The sequence below is a fragment of the Crotalus tigris genome, unplaced genomic scaffold (genome assembly GCF_016545835.1).
Source record: "Crotalus tigris isolate CLP2741 ecotype Arizona unplaced genomic scaffold, ASM1654583v1 scf7180000018371.15429387391:27106975, whole genome shotgun sequence".
Classification (NCBI taxonomy): domain Eukaryota; kingdom Metazoa; phylum Chordata; class Lepidosauria; order Squamata; family Viperidae; genus Crotalus; species Crotalus tigris.
Window position 1 is genome coordinate 13937829 of NW_024096970.1, and position 17819 is coordinate 13955647.

The following is a 17819-nucleotide window of genomic DNA, read 5'->3' on the forward strand; positions in this document are numbered from 1 at the left end:
TAAAGAAGTTGGACTGGTGGGGCCCAGGAAGAGAGTCTTAACTGCCATTTTCTCACCTTTTGGAACATTCTTCCCTCAGCAGTGAGACCGAACTCTCCCGACCTTTCAGTTGCTTTGGTTGTTTTATTCTTATTTTTAACTGGTTTTTATTGTAATAGTTACTGTATATATTTTGTTTTTATGTCTATTTGTATACTGCCCAGAGTCACTCTATGAGGTAGATGGACAGTGTATGAATGTGATATATAAATAAATAATAGTTTTTCTGAGTTGAACTTTTACTCATCTTTCACTTTCTACATTTATGAATTCAGTAACAGCTTCTCTGTGAGGGAGATGGGCGGTTAGAAAAATAGATTATAGATAGATGATAGATGAGAAATAAATATGATTTGAAATAACCTGAAGTACAGATAAATGTCTGTATTCCACTTCTGGCTAGTAAATACATGTTAATGTGACCTCAGAAGTGACTTGCCTGTGATGTATTTGTCACTTGTTTCTACTTTCCACATGTCGGCATTTTTCAACCCAATAACCTGACATGTTCCTTCCCTATTGTCATAAGGATCACCCATTTTTTCTTGTCAAAGAGGTGGTGGTGGTGACAGTTCTTCTAGGCCAGACATGTCAAATTCGCGGTCACGTGACGACGTACAACGTATCAGGACAGTTTTGCCATTGCTGGCAATGGGGTGGGCGCGGCTTCCATATGATGCGTCCAGCCCGCGGGCCAGCAGTTTGACACCCCTGTTCTAGGCCTTTAAAACTTTTATCTCAAAGCAGAATTCATGCATGCCCCTTTTTCATAAGGCCAAATACTAGGTACTGGATGTGAATAGTTCCATCATGGAAAAAGTATAAAATAATCAATGAAAAGGAGATGAACAATTATTTTTCCAGATTATTTATACATCCCTTTGACCAGAGGTTGTGGGCACTTCAACACTGGAGGCTTTTAAGAAGAGATTGGACAGTGATTTGTCTGAAATGGTATAGCATCTCCTGCTTGAGCAGAGGGTTGGACTAAAAGATCTCCAAGGTCCCTTCCAACTGTTATCTTTCTTACATATAATTCTGAAAGTATATAAAAATTATTTCAAAAAGTTTCTTGTAACTAGATATGTATGGTGAGTGCTGCTGATGATTAAAAGGTCTTAATAGTCAATGATGCAATTATAGTTTTAGATACACCATTAATAATGTGTGCACTTAGGTATTCTCTAAAAATATGCTATAGTCTACATGTTGTCAACAACTATGCCAATACCTGGATGCAAATGTATACCATATGATCCATAGTTCATATGAATCTCTGCTTGCATAGGATACTCCATTTATTTAATGAGTGTCTGTGTGATGAAGGTGGAGGCAGTTATATGAATCTTTATCATGTGTATGAAACTCCCTTCATTGAAAGTAATGGATTGGTACTTATGTAATGGCATTACATATAATGTTTTGGGACATCACGGGATGTGTAAGTTTCTACATAGATTGCTTGTTATTCCCCAACAGTGGAAACACAAGAGCAGCAGCTATGACCTCCTCTTACCATACTTTCTCTTTGGCTATAGCATGAATTTTGCCAGAGTGAAAGAGGACATGTTACTAGATAATGGTATCAATGGTGAATATGTTTCCCAAAATGTAGCATTGGGCAATAGGATAACATGCAACAATGGGATACCTAATTGAGATAATACCATCAGTGGCAAAACTGAAGCTCTCTCACACACAAAACAATGTCTATGGAGATTCTCTGTCATCCAGGTCATGGTTGTCCCAAAGGTGCTTTTCAAGAGGCAACTGGACTTTGTTTTTCCTTAAAGATGTTTAGCTTCTCATCCAAGAAGCTTCTTCAGTTCCTTTCAGAAGCAAAACATCTTTAGGAAAAACAAAGACAGTTCAGTTGCCTGAAAAAAGGACCTTTGGGACACACACAGAACAGATTTTAACTAGCTTAATGGGCTTTTTTTTTTTTTTTTTAAAAAAGCAAGATCAAATTGATAATGTTTAGTATTTTTCTATTTAATATCAGCACCTTTTAAGCATCCAAGCTCTAGATAATTTCTGCACATATAAAATTCATCAGTTTCAACTATGCTGAAATAAGATGTAGTCACAAATTACAGAAATATGCACCATTTTATCACCAGCATAATTTCAAGTATTTTTAAATAAAAGTTTGTTCAATGGTTAAATACAATACCACCTATAGTTTGACTGTATAATGCATATCAATCTGCCCCAAATTTGATCTTGAATGTATTTATAACTACTTTTTTACCCTTTACAATAAACGTATATCAATGTTAAGTTTCCATTTTACTAGTTTATACTTTAAGAATTAAATTTCCCAGGCACAAATAACAAAATAACTATTTTTCTTTATTATTTTATCAAGACATGTCAACAGATATGAATTAACAGTATATTTAACATTTCAATATTATTAGGAAATAGCCACAATACTACTGAATATTTTTAAAAACTCCAGACTAAAATGTGACATTTGTATATAGGTATTACAAGCTATTTGGGTGTGTATCACAAGAAAAGGGTAGGCACAGAATGGAAATAAAGAAGCCAAATAATTTGAGTACCTCTTATGAGGATGCAAGTAAAAAGTGGATTTGTTGTGAGAAGTAAGTAAAACTGGAAAGAAGGTAGGCAAGTGAGGGGATAATATTAAAAGAATAAAACCTGGAAATACACATACACCATACACAGGAGAGAAAGGAAGAAGAGCGCAGAGTGAGATTAGAATAAAAGAGCATAGATAACAATACTTAATACTGTTCCATTTTAATGTATACTTAACATATAATGGACACAACATCCAAATATTTTAAGTTTTATTGCTGATTTGCTGACAGTACCATGATGGACAGTATTCATGGATGCTACAGAAACTACTATTTCTAAAATCAAAAGCAAAATCACTAGGACTTCGATCCTGTAAATACTAACTTCAGTCCCACAGATTTAACTGGCTGTATAATGACTACATCAAAATTTAACAGTTTGAGGGGAAAAAAGAGCAGAGAATTTAGTTTGGATAGCTTCAAAAAGATTATGAAATAAAGCTATTGGTTTGTCTACCCAAATCTTTGTAACCCTCATTACGAATAGAAGCAACCATGATAAGCATCTTGGTTTTGTTATTGCTGAAGTTTTTGTTCACAATTATTCCATTATTCCCCTTCCCCCCTTTTTAGAGCTCCAACCCACCCACCTCTATTTCAAGAATCTGGTATATTTTTGGCAAGTTCACCCCAAGACTCTTGTGGGGTGAATGGGCCGAATGGGCCATTTGTAAATTGCTGCTATAAAAGGGAGAGAAACCCTCTGCGTTGAAATAAAAAATTCCTGCAAGCAGGGCAGTAGAAATAATTTACGGGAAAGCCTTCTCTATACTACAAAGTATCAATATTGTGTTTTATTTTCCATAGTATTATCAGATTTAAAATGACATTCTAATGCATAACAGCTGCAAAAAGAAATGGTTGCAATTATGTTTTTCTCATAAAAACTAATTTTTGATATGCCTGGGAATTTAAGAATAAAAGGTTAGCTATAACAATACGATATTTTCCTAAAAATAATACCAGTTCAGTCTCATATCTAAGAAACCATATTAATTTTAAAAAGATTAGAGGTTTCAAAAATGTTAATGTGACACACACAAAGCCTCTGAAAACTTCAGTTTATCTTACAAAAGAATTTGTACAAATGTAGGTACTTGCACAAAATATAACACTATGAACTCCTATGTATCCGTACATTACAAATACTAAAATGATTCCAGTGACTGATATCCATCAGCTAACTTCCAAATAATAACATAAGAGTTATATTTTCATTTTGTCTAGGCCAACTTCTGTAACCGTGGAACAAAAGGTAATTGTGTAAACAAAGCTAAAATTTTACCCAATAAAATTACATTTAAACTTTACAATCATAACTGCCTAGATCCAAAACTGATACGCATGAATGCATCAATCATGCATGCTTTTTTCAGCTACTCACTAAAAACTCTTTTTGAGATAATGTAAATTATTCCTTGTGTTAATGGAAGTGCATACAGTTGGTGGGTGTATTTCTGAATTTCATCAAGCATTTGATATGAAATAGATCAGATTTACTATAATTACTTTCTTTTTTATTCCAGCACAGCATAGCATTTCTGAAAACCTACTAAAATGTACTATAGAAGAACCAGTTTCAGGAAATGAACAGTAACAGCAGCCTCTGAATGTCTGGTGTATCATGACAAAAAAAGTTGAACTAAAGGATTAAAACTGTCAACAGTAGATTATTGGTTGAATGTTATATATCCCGTCTTTCTTCCAGGAACTCCGGGAGGTGAACAACTCAGTTCTGCCTCTTAATTTTTTCCCCGCAAGAGCAAGCCTGTTCAGCAGATCAGACTAAAGAGTGGGCGACTGTTCATTGAGTTTCTTGGGCCTTATGAGGCCTTAGGTAGTTAACAGTGGATTTTCCTCTAGCTTTCCTGCTTCTACACCCTAACCATACACCACATAAGTATGCAGATAACCAAACATTCCTTGATTTTCTAAATGTTAGAACTTAAAATAATACTCTTTACTCAAATAGCTTATTAAAGACCTGCGCAGCACAAAAAGCAACAACAATGAGCTTAATCAAATTTAACGGTTTATAAGATGGCAGAATTACAGTTAGCCCAAACCAAGTATTCCCACTAAAAAATGATAGAATGAGGGCAAAAAATGGATTATTTCACACTCTGCGGCTTTCTGTAAAATGCAGGATACAGTAGAGCCAGTTATGTTTAAGTTATTGCAATGGAACACAACATAGACATTTGTGTGGCAAGGGGTGGGGTGGGGGAGAAACCTGCTTTTAATTGTAACTGGAGAAGACCACATCAGCTCTGAAAACGTGTATCAAAGCAGAGCTGCCATGTGCCCTAAATTCAGTTAAGTCAGCACATTTCTCATCAGTGTGTTTAAATTCTATATTACGCAAGTCCAGCAATTGCACATTTTAACACTGTAATACACAATGTACAATCATATAATTTTCTCAAGAAAGGATGCTGCAGTCAATCTTAAGTATGATTCCATATACATCAACTGAAAATAAATATAAAACATCTCTATTCCAGAAGTCATGTTTCTGCATTTCGCCCTCACCAGTAGCAACAACATCATGTGAATAATAAGCCCATTGCAATAAGTCAGTTCTATTTCATAGGAAAGAGGATTGGCATATCCATGCAAAATGTACAATCTCTTCAATAAAATATATTCTGCAAAAGCTAGAAACAAGGAAGTTGAGGACAAAATAAAGGAATATTGAAAGAGGTTTTTTTTTTAGGACACATGGACAAAATGTAAGATGCCATTTTCAGGGAGAGAGATGAACCTAACAGAAGCAATATCCTGTCTGATTATACAATAGTGAACACTGTGTAGAAGAGTAATTCCTGAATTAAAGTTGCTGAACATGGTTCAGATTACTGGATACCTCTAAAAGTATAATGCTTTGCAGAAGCATTTACTGTGTATCAACATCCTACTTCTTACAACACATGGTGTTGCATAAGTAGTGAAAATGTATTCAAAAGGTGCTTGGACATCTTTTTAGGCAGCATTTTATCATTATTTTTAGCTATCATCTTACTCAGTTTTATGATAAATGGTCAAGGGGTATTCAAGCAGAAAAAAAGTCTGGGTTTGAAATATTTTTTTTAAAAAATAAGAGATAAAATGTTGCCCAAAGTCTAAAATCATTTTCACACAATTCAATGTTCTTTTTAAAAGTTAGATATATAAATTAAATAGTTCTAATAGTTAAAGATACAATTTGTATCAACAGCGTAGGTACTTTCTGATTCTATAGCATCTTCAAGTTGCAGTCATCCACCCAGTTATCAGCAATAATTATATAAACTTGGGAATCATCACAGTATGAAGCTCTGAAGGGACTTCTATTATATGAGCAGTCAATCACGATGTCTACGGTATCAGGCACTGTGAGATCTACTGTTAATCTATTTATGTAAAATTACATTTTACAAGAGCTACAAAAGCTCAAAACTTAAAACCAGAAATCTCCCATACTAATACTAGAAGAGATGACAGTGTCTACTTCTAAAGCTATGTTGTTCATGGCAAGAATTGGGCCTATATAATGCAACAGGCCAGAAAAACTAATTCTATACAGTATTTCACAAAAAGAATGTGCTGTTTTCATCTATAATTACCATTACTATAGTGCAGTTAAGATGTTGCATATCCTGAACACAATGTAAAACTTTCTCAATAAATAGCATGAAAATACACAATCTTATATACAAAAATTGCATTGAGAACATAATTTGTTTCTTTAAAAACAGTTATTTTATGAAATACCTGTGCATTAAGTAAAAGAACAAGAGATACACTTTTCAATGCCATTTCTGATTAATGGAAATGTACATTGGCTGCACAAGACTGTTGCCTAAACGGATATATTTGTAGTCAAATTTGTGACAATCAGGAACTGGATAAGCTGAATAATTTCAGGACCTGCACATAAAGTTTTTTTTTCATCTGCATAATAAATTAATAAAAACAAGTTTCTCTCCTACTGATTGCTTCTGCTTACAACAAAATTAACAGTAATCAACAAATAAATTAAATCCATAACCAAATTAAAAAGTGCCATACTATAAAGTACTAATATATTGTTACCCATTTCAATGTAAAAACTGGTAACTTATACATTACTTTAAAAAATTCAGTGCTGTAAAAGACTGTTGTTTTCTATAAATAAAATGATTATATACAAAGAAAATCACACAATAAAATTAAATAACTTAATTATGAAAAAAATAGATCCTAATAAGCTTAACTTGAAAAAAAGTTGGCTGGGCACAGAAAATCCTCTTTAGTTTTCTGCTGTTTTGAAAAAAATGTTTTGCACTTGAAGGATAAAACACCCAATAATTTAATAAATATGTAACAAATATTAAAAAGTGCTGCATATAAAACCCACATGCACTAGGGATTCTTATTTGAGACATCATAGTTATAATATATTCAGCTGGAGAGACATTCCAGCCACGAAATTTTTTTTTTTAAAAAACTGAGTATTTAAAATAAATCCTGTTACTTCCAGTGTGGGGTTATACATACAGGTTCCATGGCACAGTATTTCACATATATGGATTACTATATAACCTCCTTGCTGAGAAGGAGATCACAAATGCTATTGTAGCAAACCTCCCTCAGCAATACAGCTGAAACTGAACTATAGACACCATAAAGATGCATCATCAATATCATGTCATCAATAACCTAGCTGAGACTTCTCCACTAAAATGGCTGCAGCAAGCTGCTGAGCATCTGCCATGTGAGGATTCCTCTTCATAACAATCCTCACCAGGTCAGGCGGGAAAATGTTGCACAGGTTGATGTAGACTTTCTCTCGACTGTCTTGGTACCTTGGAAGATCTTGAGGCATTCCACAGTAAGGTATCTGCCAAGGCTGATCGGGTTGCTCAGGTAAGCTTTGGAAAGCAAAGTGTTCATAACATGGTGGAGTGGGATTGCTGGGTAAAGAGTAAGTTTGGCGATAGCCATATGTATCCATCCCATAGCCTGGCCTATCCCAACTACTGAGTCCATCTTGAGCAGAGTATGTTTTTCTTTTTCTCAATGGAGAATTATCATACAAACGTGAGTCTGATATACTGTCCAGTCTTGTGGATGCAAGAGCTCTCCCCAGAGGCATGCTTTTTGAATGCTGTGAACCCTGAGAAGTGGGGTAGTCAATAGGACAAGTAGAACGGCTTCCCATGTTTGGATGCTGAAACTGCACAGCCATGTATGGAACTGAAGGCTTCGGATGATGCTTTGGTTCTTCATGACTATAACTTTGCACTCTGGTTAGTGTATCGTGGTAACTCTGTAAGAAGGACTGCGAATTCAGATGGCTACGGGGATGCATATGTTGACATTTTACATTCTCTTCCAGTTGAGGGTCAGGAGAACTCACATAGGATCTATCATTGTAACCCATGTAGGAATCACTACTGCCACAACTCATGCTCCCTTCACTACTACAATCAGAAGCTACAGAACTAATTCTGTAATCTGTGTCCAAAGAGAAACGTCTTTCCGGACTTCTGGGACCAGAGATACTTAGGTTTGAATATGCACTGAGCATAGAGTAATAACCTACATCCACAGGAGAATCACATTTGGGATACTGCTCGTAAGGCATTGGCGTTCCATGATTTTTGGTTGTCATTATCACTGGAGAATATGGTCCCTGTGGTCTTTGATCCTGAGGTGGGAAATGAACTCCAGATGGAAGGCCATTAGTTAAAGGTGCAGTACTTTGGGGTTTTGCAGCAGCAGAAGTTGGTATACTAACTAAAGAAGGTACAGATCTGGTTCCCAATTTATTTTTGGTGGGAAGCTTTTCTTCCAAGTCTTGGTAGACTTGAGTCCTTATACTAGGATCTGATTGCCTCTTTGGAGTAGTTCGCTTGAGATCTGTAGTGTTATCTGTCTTAGTACTACAAGGAACACTGTTGCTTTTCACCAGTCCTCCTTCACTAGCAGCTTTGGCAGCTGTGTTCCTAGACATGGCACGAAGTTCATCAGCTACTGACCTCTGAGGCTGATTTCCTCTTTCTGGGTGATAATATTTGCATTTGTGTCCATAAGTGCATTTCTTCCCTATATGAATTTATAATTGAAGATGTAAGCATACAAAGTAAAAAAAAACAAAACAAAGTAATTTATTTCTTCAGCAATGTTTAAAAAGTACTGTATATACTCATACAACGAGGACCATTAAGAGTTATGCAATGAAATTAACTAAATTATCTGTAATTGGACAGTGTGTTTGCATAACACGTTAACCCATCCTGTGATTAGCCCTATCATACTGCCTGAATACAAATCAAGATTATATAATAATTGGGAATAACCATATAGAAATCAGGATTATTTACCTAAACAATAGCCTGCTATATTATTCAAACTTTAACTGGAGGGGGAGTTTGATAGAGAGGGGAAGCCTCATCTTCAGGATCTCTGCTGTTCTGGATTCCCCCCCCCCCCATTCACTACTTAAAAGGGATAAAATGAGGACACAAAGGGATTCATCATTAAACTTCTTACATAATGAAAATTTCAACACAGATATATTTCACTTCATTTCTGAAGAGACAAACAATCAAGCTTCATTTTAAAAAACACATTTAATGTTTAATTGAATAATATTACCATATGGACAGGGTTGCTTCTTATGTTCTGGTACAACAGGTTTCTTCCTCAAAAAGTTCTCCAGACTTGGGCCATGACGGCCGAGAGGATCGTCTGGAGGCATGAATCTAAATAATAAAACAATGAAAGGAACAATGCATTTGCTGTGCCATATTTCAGATCTATTTTAAACCTGCTCCTAAAAAAGACTAGTAAATCAAAGTTATAGCTACTGCCTGTTAGTTTAAATGCAACTGTGTGTGAGATGCTAAGAAAGTAAATAATGAAAATAATGTATTTGCATGTCGTGCAGATAGCTGCCTGGTTTATGTACCAATCTATTCAATTTGCATAGCAGATAAATGGGTGTCCTTACTTCTTTATTTCCATTCATTTAAGATAATGTCCAGAGCAGCTCTTCTATGAGGAGGTCTTTGCATACAGGTAGTCCTTGCCTTATGACCATTAATTTAACAACCAAAGTTACAATGGTGCTGAATAATTTGATCAGTCTTTGCACATATAATCCTCACAATGTCCTGAGGTCAAAATTTGGGTACTTGTCAACCAGCATGTATTTATGATGGTTGCAGCATCCTGGGATCACATGGTCAACATTTGCAACCCTCCTAGAGGGGAATCCCAACAAGCAAAGTCAGTGGGAGAGAAGCTGGATATGATTCACAGGTAATCACTTTGGCAACAAAGGTTGGGCATGTCTCAATGACTGCATTGTTTAGCAATGGAAGTTCCAGTCCCAATTGTGATCATAAGTAGAGGACTAGTGTGAGGAAACACAATTTATATGTTTTCCTGCATGCTTGTACATACAGAAGCTTATGTAAATAGATATGTGTATTGTAGATAGTATACAATCTATCTTTCCAAAAACAAAGCATTTTGGAGAACTGGAATTTTCTGTTTCTCCTCAGAGTCTAAATGACTGGTTTAAACAAAGTTTAAACAATGATTGGTTTAAATAAAATCAAAACAAAACATTAAAATATAATATATATGTTGTGAGAGAAAGGAAAGATGGTAAGGGTTGGAAAAAGAAAATAAAACAAAAACAAAAAAGGCAGATCAAGAAAGAATGGGAGTTAGCATAATGAGAATAAGTCAACTGGTCACAATGAATTCAATATCATTACTGCTCAACAACAGACTGGGGTAATGAATGTGAATGTGAAAGAAAGTTCTTAGTCATCTTTCTCTACACACAAAAACTGCAGAGATAACTTTAAGAATTATCTTAAACTGATTATCACTGATTGGAGAGTATTCCTAAGTCCTCCCTTATCATATCACCAAGATGTTTATGTTAAGTATGAATAGTTACTTTCAGTAGCAGTTGTGCAAGGCTCTATCCTTTCTAATGCTATGGAGCTAAAAACTAAATATCAAAGGGAGAACTTCACAAAAGATTTTGAATCAGAAAAGAGCAATTCAGAGACACTTGTCTTAAGTGAGTTTAAAACCTGAAAAATCTTTAATTGTGTTTGGGCTTTTCTCCAAGTTGAAGCACACTCCTGTTCCAATGATACATATTTAATCCTCAAATCCAGCTTTCTGACTTATAGGAATCTAGACCCAATGTGCCCTCATGAATAAATATTAGAAATGCATAATCTATTGAACAACTTACATAGTTAGCAGTTTAAAAATATCTGTACAGTTTTCCAACAGAACAGAAATAGCAAAATTTGTAGGCTGGAATATTTATCCATAAGACACTGACCTTATGCCTGATTTTAGTCACTTCTGGAGATTTGGGAGGAAGTTATTTCCTTTTTTTATTTCAATAACAGAGTTGGAAGGGACCTTTGAGGTCTTCTAGTCCAACCCCCTGCTCAGGCAGGAAACCCTATACCATTTCAAACAAATGGTTGTCCAATCTCTTCTTAAAAATTTCCAGTGTTGGAGCATTCATAACTTCTGAGGCAGATTGTTCCACTGATTAATTGTTCTGTCAGGAAGTTTCTCCTTAGTTCTAGGTTGCTTCTCTCTTTGATTAGTTTCCATCCACTGCTTGTTGTCCTGCCCTCAGGTACTTTGGAAAATAGCTTGACTCCCTCATCTTTGTGGCAACCCCTGAGATATTGAAACACTGCTATGTCACCCATAGTTCTTCTCTTCAGTAAACTAGACATACCCAATTCCAGCAACTGACATGTTTTATATGTTTTACCAGATACTGGTTTGCACTTAATAGTATAGAATCAAACTGTTTGTCTCAGAACAGGAAACAGAAAAAGAAAAATTATAACAAGTACTATATGGCTTTCCTAGGACATTGGTTTCATTTCAAAATTACTCTGTTCAGAGATAGTAAAGATCTGGCCATCAGAGGAGTACATGTCCCAAATCTTGTTGACAATCATCTTTTAGACATAGACAATTAAAAATTATAACTTACTTGTCATTGACAAATGAATACATCAGAAGTCGCTCATCAATAAATTTCTTCCATTCTGGCTTTTCATTAGCTAGATCTCTGTAGTTATCATTAGATACAATTATACCATCTGACTCAAAAGCCAACTTCACTATGAATCTGTCATCATAGCATACCACCCTTCTCCCTTGAACTCGACGTGATGGGGTGAACACCAGAATTTTCTCTTTTTCTAATTTACGCAAGATTTCTTGATCTAGAATATTGAAATTGAAAAGGGAAACAAAAAGAGAATACTGAAATTCACTTAATTCAGGTCATCTAGTTCTACCCTATTACCTACACACACACACACACACACACACACACTAACAAATTCAGATGACTTGGCTTAATAAAAACAAATATTATTCTAATGGAAGCAGATAGTTACAATTCAGCAACACATAAATATATAAGCTGCCTTTACTCATGACCTCAACAATTGTGCTTAGGGCCAGATGTTTCTACATTTAATTCCAATAATCTGCAGTAAGACTTGTACTAAATTAAAAGACTGGAATGTTATGTTTTCTATACATTAAGAGTATGTTTGGTTATTAAACACATAGTTATAATGCTATACTATATTTCCAATATCTGTAAACATTATTTGAGCAGTTTCTCCTAAAGATACATCCAACCGAGGGCATAGTAAAAGGCAAATTCTTGATCAGCCCTTAGATACCAAGACTGAAAAAGAAAAGTTTCCAATAACTTTTGAACTATTTGAATATCAACTTATATTACAGACATAGCCTTTCCCAAGCATTTGAGGCAATTCAATTTGAGATGATGCAAGCCAAAATACATTCAGTTACTAATTCAGGATTTAGAAAAAGGGCCTTGCTTAATAATGAAGTGGTTGCTGATAGCTTTGGGAATCTGCAGAAACATATTTGAATATTCATTTTTGTCCTAAACGGTAGCAGCTTTTATAACATTTAATTACTGTATATTTCACATTTTATTTGAAGATACAAATCTTTTCCAAGGAGGTTACAAGCAACATCTGAATATATATATACCGTAAATGCCGGCGTACAAGGCGACCCGGCGTATAAGACAACCCCCATCTTTATAGCCAGGCCGCATTCCTAGAACGTCGTCTTATACGCCGGAAACTACCAGTATTTCCGGCGTATAAGACAACTCGGCATATAAGACGACCCCTGTCTTTGGCGCCGATTTCAGCGCTCGCGGAAGTCGCCGCATACGCCGGCATTTACAGTATATATATGACATAACTGCAAATTAAGTCATCCAGCCACATACTTTAATCAAATATTGTCTAAATATTTTTTCTGCTTAGAATATTAATAGATAGGTGACAAGATACAGAGTCAGCATCAGCTCTGAATCTAATTTTTATCGTTTAATACAAAATTAACCTATAAGAGTCCTTTTTATTTGTAAACCTCCAATAAAAAGTTAAGGCAATAGATCTGATATATAGTAACAAATCTTAGATTGTGACTCTAAGACAGTGGTTCTCAACCTTTTTAATGCCGCGACACCCAACCAGTCGTAAGTCAAGGACTATTCAACCGGTCGTAAGTCGAGGACTACTCAACTGGTGCAGCACCGTTTGCAGAATGGGACTTTTGGCGGGCTCAGCAGGGCAGAGACAGCCTGGACAATTCCTATTGGCTTTTGAAAGCCAATAGAATTAGACTCTATTCAAGAGAGTCTATTCTATTGGCTTTCAAAAGCCAATAGAATAAAAGGGAGTAGCACAGCTAAGGAAAAGAGGAAAAAAATGGCAGACTGTGTTGTTTGGCGACCCCCGTGAAATGTCGTTCAACCCCAAATGGGGTCCCGATCCACAGGTTGAGAACCATTGCTCTAAGATATAGGTATTATTAATATACGAACATGAGGTAACAAACATTAAAAGATATTGAATGCAGACATTCATAATAATCAGTATTATCAACTGAAAAACAGACATCCTATGGCAAATGATGAAATATTTCATACAGGTAAACCTTGCTTAAAGACTGCCTTATTTAGCAACCATTCAATCATATGACTAAACCACTTTTCTGTGTCACTCACTTTTGTATTCACATTCAACATCCATTTAAGCTTGATTTTACTACATTTTCTTGTTTTATTACACATAATTAACTGCTCCAGACACACTGCACTCAATTTATTTCTATGTCTCTCCTGACATACCCAATTCTCACTTCTATATCAAACTAGACAGTACTACGTTCTTATACATAATTTTAATTTTTTTTAAAAAAAAACATTCCTTCCTCGCAACAGAATACGTACTATCCATTACATATTATTTAGAGAGGCACCAAGAATTTGCAAATTCTGATTTAAATTGATCTAAAAACATCAATTCAGAGAATAAATTGTAATACAAGCACCTGTCGTGTTTCCATTTTTCATATATTGAAATGCAATTCTACATCAACATGTATTAAATATATGCTTTTTGAGAACAAATATTATACTAAATATGTATTTTAGGTGCAAAGTGCTTAGACTTATGCATGAAAATGAAATAGTATTGAAATGGGCACCAAAGCACCTGAAGGCAGGACAAAAAATAACAAGTAGACTATCATTAAACGGTGATCCACCTAGAACTGAAGAGAAATTTCCTGACAATGAGAACAATTAATCAATGGAACGACTTGCCTTCAGAAGTTTGAGTGCTCAGTCACTGGAGGTTTTCAAGAAGAGATTGGACAATCATTTGTCTAGAATGATGTAGGTCTTCTGCTTGAGCAAGTGGTTGGATTAGAAGATCTCTAAGGCCCTATACAACCCTGTTATTCTATGTTCTAAAATATTTTGATTAAAGCAGTCCTTAAAATATTTACTCATATAGAATAAGCAAGATCAAAATTGTCATAGATTTTACAAATGAAACTGCTGAAAGCTGATCAAAATATACCTGTAATGAGTGCATCTGGTCGTGACTGTTCTTTTCTCCATGCTGGAACAAACACTGTGACATCTTTGTGTCCTCTTTCCAAAAACCAATCCACGGCCAGTTTTATCCCACGACAAGAGAATACTTCTTTGTTTCCATGGCTGAAACAGATGTCCTAAATTTACTAATCTACATTATTGTAACTACCACTGTTTCATATATGTATGAATGGAATCTACTTGCATTCTGCCCTCATAAGCACAAAGCACTCCAAAGTAATTAACGAAAGCTAAGTGTGGCATTTAAAAACTCTCATAAAATAATAAATTGCCTGTGAATTTGTATGTGGCATTACTTTGATAAATGTTACTCCAAATCAGTTACATTTAAGTATTATTAGTAAATTTTACATATTTTCAGAACTACATGGTTAAGTATTTAATTTCAGTTTAATTTATATACAACTGATGCAATATATCTCCTAATAGCTAGATCAAAATAAGCTACTTAGCAGACAGTAATAGTAAAAATGGCGGCCACATAAACCAAGACATGATTTTGATGTTTGAAAACGAAACACAGTTATCTCTCTCATATAAAAACTGGAATATAATTGTTTCATTAACAGTTAATAGCATTTCAAACAAGAACTTTGAAATGCAAAGTATAGTTATGACTATAACTGTTGCATAAAAGACAGAAGTACAAGAATTTCAGTTTATCATCATGTCTGAGATATACCTCAAGAAAAGAGAGAAAGTAACATGGTGCTGAGGAAGCACATATAACTGCTCCTTGGATTATTTTCTAAATAGCCAGTTCTTTTTAATCTGTAATTTTCTCACCTTTAGTTGCACAAGATCGTTCTTAACTATATAATTGGGCATTTTTTTAATCAATACTTTCATATCGCAGTAAATGGAAAAAAGAAAGAAGATAGAGAGTAGCTCCAAGTACATTAATTATTTCTTCCACTCACCATAAGAATTAGACTTTCAGGGCCCTTTACTTCATCAGCTGCCATTAATCAGCAACTGCATTGCTTAGAGAAGAGGGTCAGGAGGGGAATTTCAACACAACTGAAACCAAAGACTTTTTTTTTTTGAGACTAATAAGCAACTAGAAAAAAACTTTGCTTTTATTAATGACAACTCCAGCAAGGCTATTACATGTTCAAAACTGGGAAGGTTTGACACTACCTACGAGGAATCTTTCCAAAACAGGTACTTTATGAAGAGAAAAATATTTCAGTTCTGGTTACACCATATCACCAAATTGTCACCACCGTAAATTCAAAAAGGAAAACTGCAAAATATCCTGGGGACAATGTCCCAATGTGTGATGTCTCCCTTGGATGATTCCCCAGATACCTCCTTAGATGTCAGCTCAGGGGAAGATGAACTAATTCCTGGCACATCAGGAACTGATTTGATTGATCACTCTGAATGGCCATCCAGAAGGGATTTAGCTGAGGCTCCAGCTGGGGAAAGCTTGCAGTGGTTGATGGCCAGCAAAGAGGAGGAGGAACTGCCTTCTGCGCCTGATCCAAGAACACGTAGGGCAGAAAAAAGGCAGGAGCAGAGGAGGTCAGCCAGATTACTTGAGAGGAGAAAGCCTCATCTGTCTTGATGGGCTGCAACAGAAGCTGGCTATTTATCACACCAGCCAAATGGAGGTGTTGTTGGGAACAACATGTTTGCTTTCTAGCTGTGTGTTTGGTCATCGTGATTCCTGCTTCACTCTGGATTGACACCATGTTCGGAACTGAATTGTGCCTTGGAAACTCTGAACTTTGCTTGCCCTGTGAGATGTTTTATATGTGGCTTTAAGTTTTGCCTGGTGGCTTTAAGTTTGTCTGGTGGAGTTATTTTGCCCACTTCTACAACTGGATGCAAACACTGTGGTAGTTCAGGCTTCTGGTTTTGCGCAGTTAGTGCAACAGCTGAGGGATCACGAGACTCCATGCCCTATGGCTGATTTCTCTCTGTTTGTGGACCCTAAATGGGCCCAAAGACACCCCAGAGAGGTGGCAAGGGAGGAGGGAAGCCCCAACGATCATGGGAGACGGTGGTCGATCCAGACATCCGGGGAAAGCCCTCCAGAAACCAACAGAAGAAAGGCTAGCGTCATTCGTGAGTCTAGCCCATATGGGTAGTGCTTATGCGGGCGCTATACAGAACAGGGAGAAAACATCGATCCACAGTTAAAGTGGGTGGGAAAAAGTACCTGGAGCCTTAGTGGGACGGATGAGGGCATTAAAAGAAAATCAGATACCCCGAGACCTGCAGTAGAAGGAAAGATGAAGTGGGAGTAAATATCATCAGAAGGGAGGAGGACATAAGGGTGTTAACAAATTTAAATATTGACAATGAAAGAGCAGGTAAGAAGATCTGGAAGAACGACAGAAGAAAACACAATACGAATATCAAGGAAACATCTGGAACACAAATTGACCGGCCAGGACCGGTGACGCGGTCTAAGAGCCAGGTGCAAATGTCAGCCAAACCTATTTAAGTCATCTTTGTTAACTGGCTTTTAGCCCTGATGATGTTAGGAGTTCCCAACGAAAGCTTGGTGGTTTTAGTAAAGTATTTTCGTACTTGGATCCTCCTGGTGGTCGCATGTTATTTATTTTTATTTATAATTATGCCCAGGAGTCGTATTTTTACGGATATCATTAAATATATATATATTAAAGGTAAAAAGGGATATATACAGTGTTTTCTTCATTTTAGATATCAAAAGGGTTTTGCGTCTCCCAGTGTTTTGTTTTCGGTGGGAAACGGGTCCAAATGGCTCTTTGAGTGTTTTGGGTTGCCTACCCATGGTCTAGCCCAAGCTACATGCAGCCAAAGACAAAAACTACTAAATTAAGTGTGATCGTAAACAATGTGACTGAGCTGGGTAAGAATATTGATTCTCTCTCTTCTACCTGACTGATTTCCTGGGGAAAAAAAAGAAAAAATCCCGAAATAAAAAATTCTCAGAAAGTGAGGGAAGGAGGTTTGCTCCGCCTCTCTCTAAACGGAAGCGGAGAATTAAATTTATGGGGAATAAAAATACAGAAATAAAATTAATATAACACTTAAACCTGGAAAATGTGAAATCGATGAAATTTATTAAGCGTTTCCTGGCAAAAGATTATTGACAGAGATAAAAGGCTTATTTGTTTTGAAAATTGAAAGATGGACTGGTACTGACATCTAGTGGTGGATGAAAATACTGCCCTAAATATACAGCC

The 17819-nt window shown here is 35.9% G+C and overlaps 2 protein-coding genes across 3 annotated transcripts in view; one reads left to right on the top strand and one right to left on the bottom strand.

Moving 5' to 3' along the window:
* Positions 1–17819, top strand: part of LOC120311708 (radixin) — a 73585-nt gene that overhangs the window by 30755 nt on the left and 25011 nt on the right. Inside the window, exon 15 of one of the 2 annotated variants that reach the window (XM_039351521.1) lies at positions 4175–4316. The exons of the other annotated variant lie outside the window; for it this stretch is intronic. Within the exon in view, the coding sequence (XP_039207455.1) occupies positions 4175–4184 (10 nt within the window). The 3' untranslated portion in view covers positions 4185–4316. Of the gene's footprint in view, positions 1–4174; positions 4317–17819 lie in introns of those variants that run through there. 2 annotated transcript variants of the gene reach the window in all.
* Positions 4472–17819, bottom strand: part of ZC3H12C (zinc finger CCCH-type containing 12C) — a 56057-nt gene continuing 42709 nt past the window's right edge. The window contains exons 3-6 of the mRNA XM_039351518.1: positions 14600–14739; positions 11665–11899; positions 9270–9376; positions 4472–8717 (exon numbers count right to left, since the gene is read on the bottom strand). Of these exons, the coding sequence (XP_039207452.1) occupies positions 7321–8717; positions 9270–9376; positions 11665–11899; positions 14600–14739 (1879 nt within the window). The 3' untranslated portion in view covers positions 4472–7320. The remainder of the gene's footprint in view (positions 8718–9269; positions 9377–11664; positions 11900–14599; positions 14740–17819) is intronic.